Source organism: Sinocyclocheilus anshuiensis, unplaced genomic scaffold (assembly GCF_001515605.1).
Source record: "Sinocyclocheilus anshuiensis isolate Anshui unplaced genomic scaffold, SAMN03320099.WGS_v1.1 scaffold107, whole genome shotgun sequence".
Taxonomy (NCBI): Eukaryota; Metazoa; Chordata; class Actinopteri; order Cypriniformes; family Cyprinidae; genus Sinocyclocheilus; species Sinocyclocheilus anshuiensis.
Window position 1 is genome coordinate 376,879 of NW_015549584.1, and position 21,448 is coordinate 398,326.

The following is a 21,448-nucleotide window of genomic DNA, read 5'->3' on the forward strand; positions in this document are numbered from 1 at the left end:
GTTTTGGGAATTGCTGTGGCATGCGGGCGGGTCCTCAGCATTTGATTGACAATCTCAGAATGTAGGTTAGTGAAACAGGCCAAAGCAATACTAACTATTTTTTCCCCCAAGAACATCCGCATATTACTTTTTTTGGCATCATAAAGGAACAAAAAAAACAAAAACAAATGATTTAAGATTTTTTCAAATTGAACAATACAGCCATATCCATTATCTAAAGCTTAATGCTCTTTTGATACAAAACAGAAAACAACATAAATCAGACAACGGAGATAGGAAAAATATATTCCGGCTGTTACTTTCCTGTTGGTTTAGCTTAGATAACTGTGGACAACCTTAGCAGGGCCCGTTTTTGTGCAAGTTCATATTCATAAGACTGATCACAAACGGTCCGTTGCTGAGAATTTGGCTTATTTTTAACAGAACGACACGAACACAAATTCAGATTGGACTAAACTCATTTGACATGACAAAACGTCTCCTGGACAATACGCCGAGAACAAAATGTTGATCCCTCACGTGCTTTGCACCGGACTTGCCATTTTCCAGAAGCACAGACCAGCTCAAAGCTAAGCACTGCGATTACACAACCACTGAAAGCATAGGCACCAGCCTGACCACAGTCTCCCAGAAGAGAAAAACACAGCCTCCGCGAGGCTACTGCTTCGCTTTTGTAGCCTTTTAGCCTATAAATACTGTACATGATTGTATTTAAAAGTCGGATTTTCCCTGATGGGATTCACGGGTTTGATCTCACAACTGAAGAAACTTTTAATTTTTAATTTTCCTCGGCTCTTAATGCCGCCGTGCCCAAATTTAGTCTCGGCGCAGCTGCGAGGCAAAAAAAAAAAGAAAGAAAGAAATCATAAGAGCAATACATAACGCTGTAGTCTTTTTCAAGGCAACGATTCCCCTAGCAAATCTCCAGATAAAAAGTATGACCACATGGACCGATGATAAAGTTTGGCTGTCATTCAACCTCTGCCACCTAAAGCTGTCATTTTCCAGTATACCCGCACAGTATGTACGCTCATTATGGAACATCAAATATTCATTAAGTGTGGCAATACATATCACACAATACAGGAAATATCTACAGAAAAAAAGAAGAAGAGAAAGACATTCAGTGGAACAAAAGAACCTTAGTACAATCTGTTCTCTCCCGTAATTACCTTGACATATTGGAGGTACGTCGCTGTAAGAAAGAAAAAAGGAATCGCTTTCACAGGCTCGAGAGAATGAGAAACAAATGGCTGCTAAACTGCTACTGAGTGGCAGAAAACTGAGAGCTGATTTATGATTTCTCGTGAACGTCTTTTCACAAGCATTGTTAAATGTTTATGTTGACTTCTTTTTTTTTTTTTTAATTGGCTTGGGTAAATCACAACAAAGAAGCCAACATTGATGGATTTTTATACGTTTTTTTTTCCTCCTTAGGATTAAAGTGCTACGTTGTCGAAGATGGACAATGACTTCCTCGGAACGGAAAGGCAGGCGATGGAAATGACTCCAAATGAAATGATAGTCCGTAACAAATGACTCACAGTGAGGTGAAATTCATAAATTGAAGTTCTTGAAGCATCAAGATACCTGCGGTAAAAAATCCATGATAGTATCAATTTAAGATATGGGTTTCTGTCATTAGAGATGATGTATTCGTGAAGAGCCCTGCATTCTTTGAGAAATATGAGTACCCAGGATCTACATTAATAGCGAAACGTCACATATACACTGTAATGATTAGAAACTATATAAGAACCAGCAAAGATAAAGACAGAATTACAACATTGTCTGACTCGCTTTTGAACCAGAAGCTTAGTGAGATAAGGTGCAGCCTGGATGCAAACGATGCAATGTTCAAAAACATGAGAATATATTCCAAATATACACTGAAATTTTCTCCCCACTAATAAATGTACTTGATTAAAACAACAAAATAAAACAAATATGAGAAAATAAAAAATAGGGAGGCTTTTGCGTGGCAGATCTGTGATCTGTTAATTCACAGTAAGCGATATGGCATCACAGTCAAGAACCCAAATCTGCAAGAGGGTCTTCTTTCTATCGTTATGCCGACAAGCCAGTGCCACACAGACTGTTTGTGATGACAAAGGACTAAAGTGTGGATGGCATGGCTCATTGTAAGTTGTCACGATATCTTATTTCCTCCCCTAATGAGTGCGCCCTCTACAGGTGGGCTGGAGCAGAGACCCTGCTGTTGGTGCGACCAGAAGGATGAGGCTAATGTGTAACTCCCGAGCACTGCTGACAGTTTTACCCCACGTCTGCACACGGCGCCTGGCATCTCTCCACACTAACAGCAAAGTGCAGTTAAAGCAATATCAGCTCATATTACAATCACAGCTTGCTATAAAACGGAGAACACAGTTCCCAATGATTGCCAGTTGGAAAAAGGCCTAGCTCAGATTTCCACTTACCCTCCGTCCCGTGCAATTTACGGCTGGTAAAAGGTCTTAGGTGGTCTCCATCTCTGTAGACCCGACAATACAATAACTCCTGTCCCATGGCTAGTCCATCAAGTATACTGAAATCAAATTGGATGTGCTCTTGTTGTTTACAAGAATCTTATTTTATACTTTACGTAATTTTTACTGCATTGTTATCAACTCTGGTGCTTTTGTACACAACAAGACATCTGCAATAATAAGAATTCAAAAAATATGGCATTAAATACTCTCTTCAGAGTTGAATCAGATGAAATGTAAAGAGAAATCTGAATTACTGGTGGGTATTTCTTCAGGCCCCAAATTTTACTAAAATTAATTCGTTTTGTTAGAATATACACTGCTATTCAAAGGCCGATAAGATTTTTTTTTTTAAAGAAATTAATACTTATTAATACTATTAATACTTATTAATACTATTATTTAAAATACTTATATTTCATTATTCATCAATGAATTCTGAAAAAAAAGTATCAAAGTTTTCACAAAAATATTAAGTGCCACAATTGTTATTAATATTGTTAACAGTAAAAACTGTTTCTTGAGCATCAAATCATCATATTAGAATGATTTCTGAATGATCATGTGACACTGAAGACTGCAGTAATGGCAGAAGAAAATTCAACTTTGCCATCACAGGAATTAATGACATTTTAAAAAGTATTAAAAAAAACAAACACTTATTTCAAATTTGTAATAATATTTCAGAAATTTACTGTTTTTTTCTTTCAAAAACATAAAAAAAAATCTTACCGACCCCAAACTTTTGAACAGCAGTGTAAATGACTTGAAAACACGTCATCGTAATTACAGCTTTTAAACCACAGGAACTTCCCAACAGGACTTGAAGGCAGTATACAGCCTAAAACAAACATAAGAAGTCTACTGATGATGGTAAAAATCTAAATGTAACTTTTAAGAATGATTTGTTCACCTTTTTGTGGCTTATCTCCAAACACACGCTGCTATGACTACATGCGACCTCTCCACCCCTAACAACCATCAAGAACAACAACAGACCATCAGTAGTCATCTCAGGAAAGCAATTAAGCCTAGATTGATTAATTAAATCAATCGTTCATTAAGACGACGCAGGGTGTGACCCTGTTTAAAAGTGCAACTCTTTATGTTAAGTACCTTTAGCAGATGGTCCCTGTGAAGTGACCTACCTCCCCTTAAGACTCCGACTCTAAGCCAGCATTTATGACACCTCGCAAACATCCTCCTGAAACAAGAAGACTTCTTCTGAAGGGAAACCTCTTTAGTACATTAGGACATGTTCTGACACAGAACACAAGCTGATGTGCCAAACACATTTTTCTCGCACACGATTTAAAGGATCGCTCCTGTCTATCAGGCATAATATCCGACCCACCCCGAGATCCCCCGTCAAAGCTTAAAAAACCCCACCCCATTCACTCACAGAATGCACACCAGTATGCTAAGTCTGTGCGGAGAGAGGTAAAATTGTCAGACAGGCTGTAAAACAGGGTCTACGAGACTAGGGTCTACGAGAGTAAGAGACAGAGAGGTCTTGGGAGGGCATCAGTGGAAATCTCAATTGGCAGCGCCGGTGATTACATGCACCTTCTCCACCAGAAGTCCTTGAGGAGTAGAATGACCTATGGTGACAACTTCAGCGCCCCCTACAGACCGTCGTAGGGGAAGTTCTCCATCTTCACCGTCTGCTGGATGAGAAGCTTGGACTCTCGCCGTTCCTCGTTCTTGATAGATTTGTTGATATCCATGATCTTTTCGCAGATGTATTTGTTCACTTTGGATAATCGCTGGGTGATCTCTGCACTGTCAGCTGTTTCTTGAGACACACGGTCGTACAGACACTCTGGAATGAAATAGTAGTAGACTAGAAATTAGCAAAGAAAACAGAAAAAAATGCCTTGTAATTTGATGTTTTTTTCCCATACATTTTACAAATATTTAAGTTTAACTTCTTTAAATGAAGTTAAGTACGATATTAGTTGTTTCTATGAAATTGTTTTGGAAGCTAAAATTTGTTCTACAATAAAAATTCTCCAAACTTGTATCAGCAGAACTAGAAATATAACCCCAACCTAATTTTAATAACAAATCTTTTTAAAGACAGTGTGCTTACCTCGAACAATTTTGAGCTTGCTCGGTGAAAGCGGTGGTTTGGGCAGGGCGTCTTTCTTCTTCTTCGTAGCAACGCCAGTCACGCTGCGGTTCTTCAGGGTTTCTGTGCCCCAGATCATCACCGCCAGGTTTTTGGTGAATTTTGAGTCTCCCTGTGTCCGTTGTAGCTGGTGCCACTTCTCCTCCTCCACCCAAATCCCTCCACCCAAGTGCACCTGCAAGAGACAGACTCTTCTTCAAATATGCAGCATACACACACTGTCACTGACAAGATTTTGCTTTCACATTCTGCCACTTCAGTGCCATGTGGTCTATTCCCCGAAGTGTGTCTGAGACATGGTAGCTTTCCCTTCACAATGAATTAAACCGCTCTGTTTATGGAGGATGAAATGCAAGATTCTATGTGATTCAGATGTAAGCTTGTTTGTGTTGCATGTAGTACAGTTGTGCTCCTAAGTTTACATAAACCTTGCTGATCCTGAAAAAAAAAATCAAAATCATATAAAATAGTTGTTTTTATTTAGTACTGCCCTGAGCACCTACCTACCTATCTGCAGACAGACAGACAGACAGACAGATAGACAGATAGATAGATAGATACTTGAGGAGGGCGCAAGTAATATAAACCATCAGGTGGCCATCAGCAATCAGGTGGATTGATGGGCAGCTGGTGAGTAACAGCTGAGGTAATGTGCCTTCTGCTTTGTCACCCTGAGCAGTTGTCAGGCTCGGATCCAGTGGCTTTTCCCCAATGCAACTAATGTGCTTTAGGCCCTGGTCCAGCAGACAAGCTTTCACTGCTCTTAACTTAGAGGAGATTTGCTTTTCTACGGCTACCTGTCACTCAGGGCAATTCCTGTGGTACAAATAATTAATGCCGGATATGTGTGCGTATGTGTAAGGGCCTAATTTGCTTTTGTTCTTCACGCTTGAACTGAGAACCCTTTCAGCATGTAACACAAATTCCCCCCTGTCATGCGAGGCAGTAGGAGGAACGCAAAATGCGGACCCAATGTCTGCTAACAGGGCTCAAAATCACAGCAAGCGTTTTGGTTAAAAGGCCCTTTGAGACTGATGGGGGGATGGCTGTAGAAGGGATTTCGGTAGTCAATTAGACAAACCATACACCACTACAAAACATTAAAAGAAACACTGAATTGCGCTAACACGAGGAGCATCGGCAAAATCACTGAATTGTGTTGTTTATACAACAGTTAAACGAGTAGTTGGAATACTGTCTGCATTGAACTAATGACCGAAGTCAAGTCACATTTCTTCCATGAATAATGTTTGAATATATCCAATAAAACTCAAGATGACCATAACTTTGGAAGGTTTCATCACAATCGACATGCTGTTATTTAATAAATATATTGAATGAGGTGTTAGATATACATAATATATACTACCGTTCAAAAGTTTGGGGTTAGTAAGATGTTGAAAACACTTGTGCTGCTTAATATTTATGGTGATACCGTGAACATTTTTTCAGAATTTTTTATGTAAAAGAACAGCTGAAACAGAAATCTTTTGTAAGATTTCGTAAAAGTTGTAACGGTCACTTTTGATCAACTTAACGCATCTTTGGTGAATAAAAGGTATTATTATTTCTTTAAAAAATGACCAAAAAAGTACCAACTTTTAAACGGTAGTGTATATATATTTTAAATATGTGGCTTTTCTTCTAAAAAGGCTAGAATAAAGTAAGACTGGGTGTCATGAATTTTTGGGATGTTTGAAAAAGACAGTAAAAACACACACAGGACTACATACTTTTCCATCATTGAAGGTGTAGACGGTTCTCGGGGATGGGGAGTGGGTGGAGCTAGTGTTGGCTTCCTCTTGACACACCTCCTGTGGTTCACTGATCGGCTCCACCACCTCTGCTTTGATTGTCTGTGTGCCATTGTCATGCATCGGCTCTGTATGAAGCAAAGCAAAACACTGCTCACCATTCAGTGAAGCACAATTTAACAGGAGAAAGATGAGTGTAATCCTGAGAAAGTGTTGACGGCAGAAGTTCCCTGCTCTCTAATGACAGTTTTGAATTCAGTCCAGTGTGGCCGCAGTAAGTCCTGGCCCGCTCCCTTTGGAGTGCTGCCTGAAACATGGTTCTCCCGTGCCTCAAGACAACCAGGTCATTTTAGCTCAGTAAGCTGGCTTGGTGGCTGGCTACACTAAGCTCTAATGTATCTGTTGAGTTTTAATATCGGTCAGTGCACTGCACGTCTGACCCTAAAGAACCCTGGCCGGTCTAATCTTCAGCCTGCTCCACCAGCTTGCTCCAGACCACAGTCTGTTCCCCCCCAAACACACACACACACACACACAGGCGCAGCAGCTGGCCGGGATACTGGCCTGAGCGCTCTGGACACTATGTCCTCTTTAAGCAGCCTGTACTGTAGTCTTCATCTGAGTGAATTATCAGTCCCTGCAGCTCAGAACTATGTGGAAAATGTAATAACATTAAAAATGTTAAATTATTAGGGCTGCCAAATTAACATGCTAACTTAGTACAATTAATTAAAGAGATTCTGAAAAAAAAAAACAATGGTAAAAGATTGCCTTAGAAATAGTGCAAAAGGACGCCAAAAACACGTTTTGTAGACTGCTAAATGGATTGCTGTGGACTGCAGGATGAAAGACTTATATTTAATAATATAAAATGACAATATAATACAATATATTGACTTTTAAAGCCACTTTTTGTAAAGTCTGTTCAATGTTTTCAGCTGCAATAATATAATGACTGTGAATTATCTTCATTTGGAGGCTTTTCTCAGCAAATATTGATGCGTGCGATTAATTTGATTAATTAATAACATAATTACATGACATAATTAATTGCTTGATATGCAGAATATTAAGTAAGTACTTGCTATGCTAAATAATTATCAAATTAATCAAATGATGAACATTTTAATTGACTGGCAGCCCTAAAAATGACAAAAGAGCACATTTAAATTGCTGTCTGAACATGCAGTAAGTCCTTGATCTTCACTGAATTGGACACTAAATACGTCACTTACTATTGCCTACTTAAAGTTTTAAGTGAAAAAAATAGAAAAAAAGCTCTATGAATCCTTAAAAAATGCTAACAAGCTAAATTGGGTTGTAAAGCAAAATGGATAATTCTGACATTAAATTCTGTTTGGATGAGCCATGTTTGAAGCAGTTACAATATAAAGTGATACTAATTAGAAAATCAATGTCAAAGCCTTTTAAGCACAAATTTACAATACAGATAAATTTCAAGGTTTAGGTTTTAATCAAAACAATGAATTTCTACGATTCAGCGAACAAATCAAAATTCTGCATTAGATCTGTTCAACGAGTTTGGTGCAAATATTTTACATTTGCACACTGTTTCATGTATCAGCATTGGGGTGAACAGGCCTTTAGTTTGTCAAGTGTGCCAATACGTATGATTCATGCAAATCTCACCGCTGCCAAGCCTCATGAGCAGGACGTCCTGTAGGCGTCGATTGAAATCACGCAGCTCCTTGACTTCGGTCAGCAGACTGCCGTACTCCTTGAGCTTCTTGGCCTGCTGCAGCAGCTGCCTGCGTGTGCGCTCCAGTTCCTGTTGCAGGCGTCTCATTTCCTCTTCCTGCTGCCTGTAGCTGTGCACCAGCTCCTCATACAGGACGCGAGGCACCACGGCCTCGTCCTGCTCTTCCTCTTCCTCTGTTGTGAGTCTGTCCAGCTCCTCTCCCTCAGTGCAGGAGTTGACAGCGTTCCTCTCCAGCCGTGCCACCACAGCAGCCAGGCTCTTTGAGGAGTTGGAACTGGCCCTCTGCTGTTCCTGTGACTGGACCTGCATAACAACATTCAGCATCTTGACCAGTGCACATTGCGTACAAGTAAATAATAATATACTATTTTTGTTTTTGGATATCTATCTACCTTTCTCCAGAGATTTTTTATTTTCTTTTCGCACACCTAATGAGAATTGTTCAGTTCACAAAGATCCACATAGATTTAAAGAGCTCATTTCATAACTTAAGTAATCTAAATTTCCTTGATCTTTTCAATTTACTGAAAATGAACAGCAAAGACTGTGATGTCACATGAATGCATGGACACATGACTCTCCAAACAGCTTCTCGCTTGTAGCTCATCGTTTTTTGTTTTAATGTGCGTGTATATATCTTTTTAAATGTATTACTATAGATTATAAATAAATAATCTACTCCACATTCCCCAGTGGTTTAAAATGTTAACGTTGAGTGATGAGGTTAAACTTTGATGTTTAGATCAAATCTGTTTCTACTATCCAAACTTGTAGGGCCAAACTTGAACTTTAGTACACAAAATCCTACTCATATGCTTGCATTCACATGGGTATGAATGGAGGAACACAACATCTCGTGTGACTTTCCTTTTATAGCATGGTTGGAAGAAAACTGTTGGAAGAAAATAGAACTCGAAAAGCTGGACTGCTTTATAATGATCAAAAAGTATCAATACACATGATAATACCTACTGATTTTATTGTATAAAATTAAAACTAATAAAACTGATAACTAAAAAAAATCCCTTATGGGCCAAAACATTGCTATCCTTTTAAGATTTAATAAATGTCACTGCTCAGTTCTGTGCTGAACCAGCTCATATGTTCTGTGAAATGAATACTAACCAACTCAGTTTATATTAAACACACTAAGTAATTAGGGTGTGAACTGCAAGAGCACACAAAAGTGAGTTATAAACTTTAACGGACTGTACAATTAAGAAGACATGGCATTAAAAAAAAAACACAACAAGCCCATGAGTGAAACACATGGCCTTTCTGGTATCTAGCTAAAACTGCCAGATTAAACAAAACAGGCTTGAAACGTTTGAAATGTCAGGACAAATTGCGTAAGCGTCAAAACATGTTCTAGTATTTTGTCTTGCTTTGCTTGCGGACTATAAAATACACTCTTAATATCAGTAAAAAATCCCTGTTGAGCCATTCTTGATCTGTCCACATGTTCCCCATCTACAAATCCAGACCAGTAGCAGCAAGCCTGCAAATGTCTTACAGTCTCCCAAATCTTAAAACCTTTCTTAAGAACATGTATGCCGACCTTTTTATGTCTAAGGGGCACTCTCTCCTCGCCAAAATGATTCTCCACTGTGTTCCTGTTCGACATCTTGGGTATTTTCATCTTCTTTTGCATAATACTGTGCTCAAATTCCTCAATGCTTTCTAAAAAAAAAAAGAGGAGGGGAAACAAGTCAGAGACGCAAATATTTCAACTCTTTGCTCTGGAATGATGATACAGTTAAAACAAGGACACATCAGCAAGAGAAACATTTTATGAGTTTGGTGGAGAAGCTTCCCAGTAACCTTGTAATGACACAGATGACTAGCTATTGTTGCAATAAACTATTAATGGAGCGTTTAACTTTGCAGAGTGATGTTGACTGTGCAGCATCAATATGATTTTGACAGGCAGGGTCGTCACAGCTGTCAACGGGTGATGCAGTGTCAAGTACCCAAGGCCACTTGGAGAAGACGGACCATATAAATGTGCCTACCTAACCCCTTATCATGTCAAGTGGAAAATGCCCTCAATCATCATTCTAAGATCTTGAATGTTAACTATGTATTAAAAGTTCTACATTGGCCAGGTATGAGAGATGAGCCTCAAGGTCGGCCACAACAGATTGCAGACTGCTTAAGTTAAAGCAACTATTTAAAAGCTGTACTGGACTCCAGACTTCTGTTCCCTAAAGAGATCAGGGTTGTAAGACCAGGCTGAGCCACACATGTAGATTAGTAATGTATCTAAATAGACCTGGTTGAAGAGTGGCAGGAGTGAAAGTGGTTAGAGGTTTTTATAACTTGAGCTGAAGCAGGAAGTGTCACATGATAGCAGATGTGCCACCAGCACTGATTTAAACCACACATAATACTCTGACAAGTTATAATTTAACAGTATAATATGCTGACGTAAGGTTTCAAGCAAACTGAAGGGCGTAAAAATAAAAACGACAAAATATGCCTTACCTGGCTAGCTAATGTGATGACAGTAACCTAGCTGCTAGAGCTAAAAACTACAAACGTACACTTTTTGGTTATCATATCTGCTTTTCAGCATCTTTATTAGTTTAAAAAGACTGTTACAGTGGTTTTATTCGCGTTTACGCTCTTGTGCACCGCCGATAAATGAAGGAAGCGTTAGCAGCAGGCTAACAATCGCTTAGCATCCTGAGCCTCTCTCTGCTTTAAACCCCTTATCTTTCGTTTCTACTTTCACGAACTTATTCAGACGTTTTCGACACGCGTTTCCTTTAGTTTATATTCAGATTGCTGGGCTTGTCAAGCACAGACACTATTACATCTCTCTGTAACACAAACCCCGCAATCACTATGAGCTAAAAACACCAGAACAATCAAGAAGACATCAAACCTATGACATATTCTCCGTCTACATCCATTTATCACATCAAACACTCAGGTTATATCATTAATCTTCTCTTAACACCCCAATGCATGCGTGTTAAAGCATGCTCATGCAGCTCGTCAAATTAAAATAATAATTTGTGTGGTAACTTCATATTACGCCATAAATATAATATAATGCTTCACAGATTATGTTTCATGCTCATGCAAATAAGAAAATATGATTTATATCAAAGTTGCATGACATTTCAGATGATCCGTTAAGCTGTTATATACCGTAGCGTTCTGTTATTTATGGAGGCTATTATTATAACGTTAGTTAATAAGAAGAGAAGAGCAGAACTCACCTGCCAAGGCGAGGATGTGTGCTTTGGCAGGCTGGCCTGCGCCTCTCAGCACCACATACACCTTCTGATCATCAAAATCTCTTTTGTGCACAGGCTGGAAATCTTTCACGTCTGACACAGGTAACGCGTAGCACATATCGTCCTCCAAGAAACGCACGAAAGCGTACATTATTTTTGCTCTTTGGGACAGGGCTTGACAGTTTCCCTCAAAAAGGATATTAAAAAACACATATAAACACAAACACGGGGGAGACAGTGGGGAGGCCTCTGCGATCGACTGCTTCTGTCTGGCTGGTGCGTATCAGTTGAGGAAATGCAGAGCCTGGTCGCCACAGACTGTACTAATCAAAACAGATGTGACGAGAGGTTTATTTTGGGGGTTAAAATGTAGTTTGCCCTTACTTATAAAAATAAATAAATAAATAAATAGTAATAGAAAAATATTAATAATGTCAATAATCATTGCAGTTATAGTATAAAACAGGATAGTATATCATCATCACCATTAATAATAATAATTAATTTTTCTATAATATGATACATTTAAACTCCAGAGGGAGTTTCATAATTATTATAATACAAATATGTAAATAAAAGTTCAGTTGTTGTTGTTATTGTTGTAAAAGTCTGTTAAATTTCTAAAAAGTAATGACTGGTAACAAACAGGTTTCCAATATCAAGTTACTTTACAGACAAATTTATCAGATTTAATGACTAGAGCTGTTATATAATTGTACATTTATCAAAGTGTAGTGCTCCCAGAATCCTTTGTGTTGCGGCAAATTGCTTAAAGAGACTTCTAAACAGCTGAGTGTTTCTTTGTTTATTTTCAATACACGCCCTCTAGCGGCGAAAGTGACATATTGTGCCTTTAAATCACCCTGGCGACCCATTTTTGACCCAGGGTTCGAAAACCTAGGCTGTATAGTTAGGTCCATGCAGAAACTTGTGAACGATGTTCTTATAGTTGTGTCATCACCGTTTAGAGACGTCATTGAATGTTCCGGGAAAACTTGTTGTATTGTCGGTGTCGGTCAATACAGTGTCGGCGCCTTTTAACTTCTGATTTGGATCCGGCAATGTTTCATTTACAAATTAAGCACTGACAGAAGTATAATGCTGACCATATTTAATAGTATTTTGAACCATGCCATACACTTTGAATACAATATTTATTTATTTATTTGTGGGAGCAATTGTTATTGGATGTTATAATAGATATTAAATTGCCACTTGCTATTAAAAGCATGTTTCAAAACAGACCCGATCCAAGTCCATTCTAAGAAATTTGATTCGGTCCAGCAGACCCAACATGGAATTACTGTGGGATGAATGCTCCCATTGTTGCAGCTATTTGATTTGCACTGGAGATTCATCACAGTGTTTTGTATGTGGTCTATAATGTGGAACATCAACATAAGTGTAAGGATCACAAGTCAAGGATGAAAAAGGCCCATGCCTGACTGCTGGCACACTGTGGTTTTCCATCTCTGGGTATCCAGTGCTGCATCTCCGTTAATGCATTTTCAATATCTCTCATATCCCTCTTATACGGCATAAGAAAAAATCTTTCAGGCAGCCAATCATTACCATAATCGATTCATTCACCCATTACTTTTGCTCTGCACCAATGGTCTCAGCTGAATGCTGTGAGGGAAGAGGTATTCTTCAGGATAACACCCGACTGTATCAGTGCATGCTGTTTTGCTATCCCTGCCATTCTCTGTTCCTTGTTTCTCTCCAAATGACAAAGGCTATCTGACAGAGAAGAAACATTTTGTTATTGTTAAACAGGCAGGTTGTTATACAAAAGGACGGATTTCTTCACTAGTACTTTAATAACAAGAAAGGCACAGTCAATAAATGGCACTAACAATTCGTTCTGCTTCGCCTGCCGTAATTGAAAAGTAAGTGATGCAGAACTTTGGATGCTTTGCCCTTTCTTCTTTTTTCTCTCCATTTATTTCCTTTCATTTTATGTTACTGTTTGAGTCAGATCTGCCATCAAGTCCTGTGCTGAAAGTGCAGAGATGAGGCTTGCTCCAGGGATAAGACGTGTGCTTACGGTACTGGAGATGAGGACAGACTGCAGGATCTGTGAGGCCAACAGACAGAATGTACTTTGTGTCCATCTATACTGCTAAACGCCACATATGCAAAATGACAGATTGTGTCATGAGCTATACGAACAGTAAAAGGAACATCTCAGTCTCAGTGAATGGCTCTGGGCTGGACTGGGGCCCGTGACGTGTTGCTGGGCAGAGTGGTGTAACTGATGCACTGTGAGTGGACTCTGCAGAGATGGGCTCAGCGCGCAGCGAAAGGATTATTCTTAATCTAATCTACCCCTCAATGGTTGGCTTGTCCTGTACTCAGAGACCACTCCAATAAGACTACCCAGATCCCCTGGCTGATGCGTTCAAGTGGCTCCAGTTCAGGACAGAATGTATCAAATGTGAAATTTGCAACTGAATTCCAAGCTGTTGTGAGCAACTTTCCAGCAAACAGGTCTGGAATTTTATTTGAAGCGATAGTTCGCCCAAAAATGAAGTCTGTCACTCATTTTCATCTCTTCCAAACTTGAATGACTTTCTTTTTTCTGTGAAATACAAAAGAATTCTGAAGAATGTTTCAACAGTTTGTTCATACAATGTTGACTTTCATTGTATAAATCAAGACTTTTTTTTTCAGAATATCGTCTTTTGCAGAAGACAGATTTGGAGTAAGGAGAGTTGAGTAAGTGGAGACATGAGAGACAGAATTTTATTTTTTTTGGGTAAACGATTGCTTTAACATGAACCCTTATGTTATGAGGTTGATTTGAAATAGTAACTTACATTTGAAAAGATACAAAATAGCTTTGCATGTGACCTAGTCCATGTGACCTTAGCATTATAAATTGAAACACAGTGAATGGAAAAGTGGAAAAAAATAACATTTTAGTGCATCCCTTAAAAACAGACCAGATGTTAGAATTCAGAGAAGAAAAACTAGAAAGAGATTCATGTAAGTACAGTATGGTCCAGTGGAATAATTCACTGAATATTGTGTGTTAAATCAGCTTTGTCATAACCGCACTGTCATTTTTTACACTTTCGCAAAGGAAAAAGTCTATAATAGCAGAAGATGATACTAAAGGCCATGGGTTCGATTTCCAGGAAACTGATTAAAAATAAATCACATTACAATGTTTTTATGATGGATAAAACTAAGGCATGACAGAAAATTTGTCAAAGGGACTGATAATGATTATTTGTAGTGGCTCACAGTGTTCTCCTCATCATTTCCTGTTCCCGTGCATTTCATATCGTTCTTATAAATAAAAAATAACACACAGAGGAAAACGAAAGCTAAATATGTCATCAAGACTTTCAATACACAGACCAGGCCAAGAGCTGATGGGAGACAATCAAGTCATTTTGAATTTTAGCACACGAGCAAAACCTCTCACGCAAAACTCATGAAAACAGATCAAATAACACCACGGCTTCGCCCGGCGCTCTCTCGCGCGCAGTTATCAAACAATGAGCACTTGCACTAAGTGTCTGCTCCCCCTCCACCTCTAAACACACACTTAGACTGGTGATGGCACCTCATAAACTGTTTGGCAGTGTCGACATTATCAGCGGCTCAGAGTCAGACATCATGTCCCTCCAATTAGAGCTTCACAGCTCCCCTCATTCATCTTTATTGGTGATACATTAGCCACCATTAAATAAAAGACATGGGATAATCTCCATAATGATGTGGATGATGAAGCCGAGTGTCGGAGAGGGAGGTAGGAGCCCTGTGACTAGAATAGGAAAGAGGGTGGGTGTTGGGTGAGATGATGGCGGTGGGCATGTTTTGGGTCGGTGCCCGGGAGAGGATGAGGATGGTGATGAAGGTGAGGAGGGATGGACATGAGGAGCTGTGACAGCAGCATTAGCTGGGAACACATTAGCCATTAGCACGCAGCCAATCAAAACAGCGCACCTGTGCCAGTCATGGAGACGGACAGACGCTTGTCCAGGTGCGCGTGTACGCGAGCGTCGGCGCTGGCTGGCTAAGTATAGAACCAGACGGCAAGCTCCAAACCTGCCGTTTTTGCCAGAATCTGTGAAGCACAGCGGGGGACAGCAGGGATCGTTTAGAGAACATTAGAAATATGGTTTAAAATAACGGCTCCCGCATGTTCGGGGAAAAAAGATGCCGCATTTGGTTTTGGAGAAAGTTGGTGGCGGTGGCGTCTTCTATTGACCGGCGACTTACAAGGCAATGATCTCTTCTTGTTTAATTGAACTGCCCTTACTTGCGTTACTTTATTTTGTCCTTTAATTAGTGCCTCATGAATAATTGATTAGCCGTGAAGTCATCAGTCGGGCAATAAAAAAAGTAATAGCGCGTGAAATGAACAGTAGCCCTGAAACGGAGCTCTGTGCGGCACTGCCCTGAGACAGACTTCAAAACTGACAGGTCGAGCAGACGCAAACTATATTGTACAACCACTCCTCAATCCCTTCATCAAATATTTACAGGGGTATCATTGCCAGCACGGTGTTCCGCTGCGCATTCTCCTAGTGGCGGCAGGGGGGACATTGATCTTCCTTTTAAAGAACAAACGAGAGCTTCAGAGATGTTTCTTATACTTTGGCCCTGTTCGGTGTGCTTCATCTGGATTTCTCTGGGGGCGTACGCTATCGATCCGGCCAGGTCAAGAATCTGCATCGCCTCCCAAACCTCCAAATATGATCTCTGGGCTGCATTAATATGAAAGACTAGAATGCGCTTTTCCCCTTCGTCCTGGATAATGTCAGACTCGCGCTGCACGGACACTTCATTTGTCCTCATTGTGTGCAGTCGATAAACTGTGAATATTTGATTGCTTGGAGCTGATTACTGGATCCATCTGTGTGATAAAGACACATCAGAAAGAAGTCATAAAGGGTTCACTGGCAAAGATGACCATATATAATCATTATGCTTTTGTCAAATAGATATAGATTGCCAGATTGGAATCTGAGATCTGAAACTGGTAGCATTCAATATTTATATAGAGCAAAATTACATAAAAGGGGTGAAAATAAAAGTTAAAAAAGTTGTCTACAGTAAAATGCTAAATGAAGAAATGTATAGCTACATCTACGGTCTCTGTGAAGGAAGTCTACAGTTTCATGAGATTTTTTCCCCCCCTCAAAGACACTTGCTAAAAAGTGGTATATAATTATGTAAAATCTACTTGACTCTGCAACATAATATTGAATTAAGTAGCTTAAATCTAATTTAAAATCTTAATTAATCTTAGTCTTAAGTAAAACTTCTACTTCCAAATCTGATGTAAGTAGCACTAAAAACATAAAACAGTAAGACAAATTTAACTTTCAAGCACACTTTAAACAGGCCAATAATGTGAAGAGCTGATTGTACAATGTTTAATCCATGAAACAATGCAACCTCATAAAGTATATTTACAAATCAGTGCACCCAGCTACCCACACAGACCTAAACACGTATACACAAACCACAATAGCACTAATTATTTTTGTGCTACAATAACACAAATTATTCTGAGTAGAAAATGAACTCAAGATGTCACAACATGTTGCTTGACAACAGCATCAACATAAGCAACAGTGCAAATAAACCTAGCAAACTGTGGCTAAATGCAACCTTAATAATTATTCAGGCCCCAGTGCTTGCTGGGAACACTTGCACTGTAAAGCGATTTTACTTTTCTGAATTTAAAATTAATTCAATAGGATACAGAATTGCAATTGGAATTTGTGTCAAGACAAACTTTGAATGTTGGCTTTACAAAGCCTTGTTTTCAAAGATGGATAGATAGATAGATAGATAGATAGATAGATATTATGTGTGTATGTGTATAGATAGATAATCAATAACTCAATGTCATAGGTGCTGACACAGATTTTGCTCATTTGCTGTTTGATAAGACATCTGATAACAAGAAGGCCCCACACACTCACAGCATGACATCACACTTCAGGAGCAATTCTTGTCATCCTTGTTCTCATCCTCTCTTAAGCAGTCTCAGTTCTTCAGCCCTAATAAGAAGTGACATAATGTTTACCAAGAGTAGCTAATTTCTTGTCTAGATTTACTAGGTGTGCTAATATGACAGCGGTAAAATCAAGGCCTATAGTTGGCCATCACTGTGCGCTAACGTTTGAGTGTGCGTGGGTGGATTCGATAACAGGGCAGCGGCAGGTGGAGCGTGAGAGCGAACCGCTCTTTGTTGAGCCGACACAAATATAAACACACACCAACGCATGCCACCATTTCACCAGGAAAGGAATTAATGAAGTGACCCTGCAAACGAGGCCTGGCGGTAACCAGGTAACCACATCAAGTCTCCTCTCAAGCTAGCAGCTGAGAACGAATGGAAGAAATCAGCAGAGAAGGAGCAGGGGTAGTTCAGTACGAGTGGCGATGAAGTCTCACAGGATTATCCCTGTTTCTTTCTATCAATCACTGTTTCTTTGTCCCCTTCTGACCGTGTAGGTTCCTTATCTCAACTCACCTCTATTATTCACTCTCTAGCAGCAAACCAGTGGCCATTGTTTAAAAAGTCAACGTGAACTCTTGTTTGCGACACATTTCGCTCCCTTAATTTGATGTATTTCTGAATTAAACACAGTATTTGACACAAAAATATGTAAAACTGCAATCAAACTTTGGGGTTTGGTAAGATTTTTAAATGTTTTTGAAAGAAGTCTCAACTAAGGCTGCATTTATTTGAGCAAAAACGCAGTAATATTGTGAAATATTATTACAATTTAAAATAACTGTTTTCTTTTAATATATTTTATATTGTAATGCAAAGCTGAATTTTCAGCAGCCGTTACTCCAGTCTTCAGTGTCACATGATGCTTCAGAAATCATTCTAATATTCTGATTTGATGCTCAAGAAACATTTCTTATTATTATCAATGTTGAAAACAGTTGTGCTGATTAATATTTTTGCAAGCCAAGAAACATCAAAAGGGTTTAGTTGGGTATTTATTTATGGTTAGTTGTAGGTTTATGTTTCACTGTAATATTGTGTTGCTTTTATAATAAAAAAACAACACACTACTTCTTCAAATAACATAAAATATCAGTTTTCCATATGAATATGTCTATACATGTAAGTGGTACATACATGAACACTTTATTTTAAATAAATGAAGTAAACATACATTTTAATTGGACATAAGGCTCCAAACGTGTTTTTCTTGGTTCCAGTCAAATGAAGTGCTTCACTGCAAATCTATAAGGCCATCATACTGTTTACATTGGAAACAGTATCTGATAAGTCCCATCATATATTTATGTCTCAAGTGGAACCCGCCTTCTCTATATGATGATTGGCTGAGCTCTCAAATGTGCGGGTCTTTGGAACAATGACTGACATTGTTTTGAAACATAAGTGCACAAACAGTGCGCCTGATGGTTTAACATCGAAATGTAGATGCAATTATATAGCTTGGTTAAATTAAGGGCCAGATTTACTAACAACTTTTGGCGTTAAAATAGTACTGTCAGGATTTACTAAAGACGCGCAGTGAAGAATTAGCGCTGAAAAAGCGTGGATAGTTATTTTTGCGCCTGACTTTATTGAATATGCATTTGTAGGAGTTTCCCCTATTAGACGCAAAATTTCTAAGAATCACTCAACGCGATGTTTGCGCTCGTCAAATTACTGGTATTTACGCCATTATTTAACACCCAAAATTAGCATGTCTTAAGCAGGCGGTAATTTGCGCTGCTCTTGGTAGATTGCGCTGGTCATTATGGAAGTGATCTGGCTGCGTCTGTGTTCTTTAATGTGTGCATTGTCAGTAAATCACACGCAGAATTTTCCCCTCCCATTGGCACTTTTATGGAATTGCGCTCTAATGCTAATTTGCCCTGTTTAGTAAACCTGGCCCTAAGTATCTTCACTTCTTAGTATTAGTTTATGAAGCAGCTTTCAGTAGCAACAAATAAAAACAGATCTCACTACACCTTTTGTCATTGATGAGTGATTCCCTGCTCTTGAAAAGCGCCAGCCGCCACCACAGGAAATAACAAAAGGTCCTCCGACCTGAAATCTCACTCTTTTTTTCCCCCTTATGGATTTGCTGCACTTGGCAACGGCAGTGGCCCTGGTGACAACAAAACAGTCATTGCAGTCTAGTCTGTCTCTGCAAAAAGGCTGCTAAAACACTGTTTACATTTTCCCACATATCTTCCCTTTTCTCACGCACACAAACACGCATACGTACAAATGGCAAGCCGTGAAAAGAGAAAGACAAGTTAATAGCAAACAGCACACTGCATTTTCATTTAGTATCTTTAGCGTTCTGTTTTGTTTTTCACACGGCGAACAGAAAAACCCATGGCTGATTATGTGAAGAAGGCGTGAAATTGTGATATTTGCATGGCTGTGGATATTAACTAGAGGCATTAGTTGTTGAAAAGCTTCAAGGCTGGGCTCCAGACATGTTTTAAATAATGGTTTAATGATGCATATTTTACAAATATTTTCCAAGCCAGACTAGCGGCACACACCCTCTCTCTCTCTTTTTCTCTCTCCTCCAGACTACATTAATGCTCTTATTCTTTCTTCATTAACAGGCTCACAGCCCTTTCGCTATGCCCCTTTGTGTGCATTTGGAAAATATCAACTGGAAAATAGACAGCATGAGGCAGCCGAACAGACGTTTTGGTTTCTCTATCGCTGTGTGGACTCTACCAACCGCTGTTCATTATTTATTTATTTTTTTTCATTGTATTCGCTTTTAACCACCTTCCATCACTCAGTCACTGATCTGGGTGTTAAGACAAATTTCCACAGAGAAGTATAAATGGCTTATGATCATTCCCCATCTTGCTTGCTGTACTTTGCACTACATCTTCTCCTCTCTGTCTCTCTGTGCCAAGCCTGGTCCCTCTGCTCCATTAAAGGCAGATCTCACTGGTGCAGGTATTGGCCGCTGAGAGGTGCAGCTGTCCAAGTTGCCGCTTTGGCCCGGAGATGCTGTGGCCAGACACAAAAGCACAAACATCAGGGTGTCTGGCCACACGGCCCCAGTCCAGAGACCATCAGGCTCAGACCTGTTTTACTGCTGGATGCCATACAGACACCATCACAGAAATGGCCAAGAAAACACTCAGGGACACATTTGCTCAGGCAGGGCGGTGGAACTGGCTGGGAATGTGTTTTAAACATTTATATCAGAGGGCCATTGAGGCCAGCCACAGCAAAAGAAGGGATTCATTGAATATGTGACATTCTTACGCATTAGGCCAAATGCTCTTATGCAAAATATACTACAGCAATAAACCATGAGTGGCTGCGTGTTACAGTGGGGGAAAATCACTGTAATGCAAAAGGCTTTGACTGACTTATTGCTGAAAAAAGTTACAAATTCATACACTGACGTTCAATAGTTTGGGATCAGTAAGATTTTTAATGTTTTTCAAAGAAGTCTCTTATGCTCATCAAGGCTGTATTTGTTTAGAAATACAGAAAAAACAGTAATACTGTGAAATATTATTACAATTTAAAATAATGGTTTTCTATATTAATATATATTAAAATATAGTTGCATCTGTGATGCAAAGCTGAATTTTCATCTGCTATTACTCCAGTCTTCAGTGTCACATCATCCTTTAGAAATTATTCTAATATGCTGATTTGTTATTGTGCTGCTTCATTTTTTTTTTTTTTGGAACCTGTGATACATTTTCCAGGATTCTTTAATTAATAAAAAGTTAACAAGAACACCATTTATTATATAGAATTATATAGAAATCTAAAAATAGAAGACTTTACTATCACTTTTTTTTAATCAATTTAACACATCCTTGCTGAATCATTTCTTTAGTATTAATTTCTTTCAAAAAAAAAAAAAGAAGAAGAAAAAAAAGTTGACTTTTTTAGAAACTTCAGAAAGGTGTGTTATATTGTTACAAAATATAAAAAAGCGTATATTGTTACAAAATATTCTGTTATAGATTTCTATAGTACTGTTTTTTTTCTGTATTTTTGATCAAATAAATGCAGCCTTACTCTGCTCCTACACACACACACACTGTGTGTATCTTATATCTAATTATCTTATATTTGACTAAATATATATGTATCTAAAGAATATATATATATA

The 21,448-nt window shown here is 38.9% G+C and overlaps 2 protein-coding genes across 3 annotated transcripts in view; both read right to left on the reverse strand.

Moving 5' to 3' along the window:
* The window catches only part of agbl4 (AGBL carboxypeptidase 4), a 214,602-nt gene that overhangs the window by 80,631 nt on the left and 112,523 nt on the right, over nt 1-21,448 (reverse strand). The gene's annotated exons all lie outside the window — the stretch shown is intronic.
* Nucleotides 995-11,643, reverse strand: LOC107657882 (BEN domain-containing protein 5). 2 transcript variants are annotated; one of them, XM_016446166.1, is made up of 8 exons: nt 11,319-11,643; nt 9,650-9,771; nt 8,022-8,394; nt 6,351-6,499; nt 4,579-4,792; nt 3,400-4,308; nt 2,439-2,545; nt 995-2,314 (listed from the first exon to the last, which is right to left on the reverse strand). In XM_016446166.1, exons 1-6 carry the CDS (start codon nt 11,485-11,487, stop codon nt 4,112-4,114), a joined length of 1,224 nt encoding a protein of 407 aa, XP_016301652.1. In that variant the 5' UTR covers nt 11,488-11,643; the 3' UTR covers nt 995-2,314; nt 2,439-2,545; nt 3,400-4,111. The 2 variants fall into 2 exon arrangements, with proteins under 2 accessions (XP_016301652.1, XP_016301651.1); XM_016446165.1 differs by having other exon boundaries at nt 995-2,545.

What these genes read in the sequence shown, in the direction of transcription:
- LOC107657882 (XM_016446166.1), bottom strand. Translation starts at nt 11,487, where the DNA reads ATGTACGCTTTCGTGCGTTTCTTGGAGGACGATATGTGCTACGCGTTA. An exon ending in ACACATCCTCGCCTTGGCAG is followed by an intron (nt 9,772 to 11,318) that starts GTGAGTTCTGCT and finishes TTTTTTTTTTAG; the next exon opens with AAAGCATTGAGGAATTTGAG. An exon ending in CAAGCTCAAAATTGTTCGAG is followed by an intron (nt 4,309 to 4,578) that starts GTAAGCACACTG and finishes ATTTCATTCCAG; the next exon opens with AGTGTCTGTACGACCGTGTG.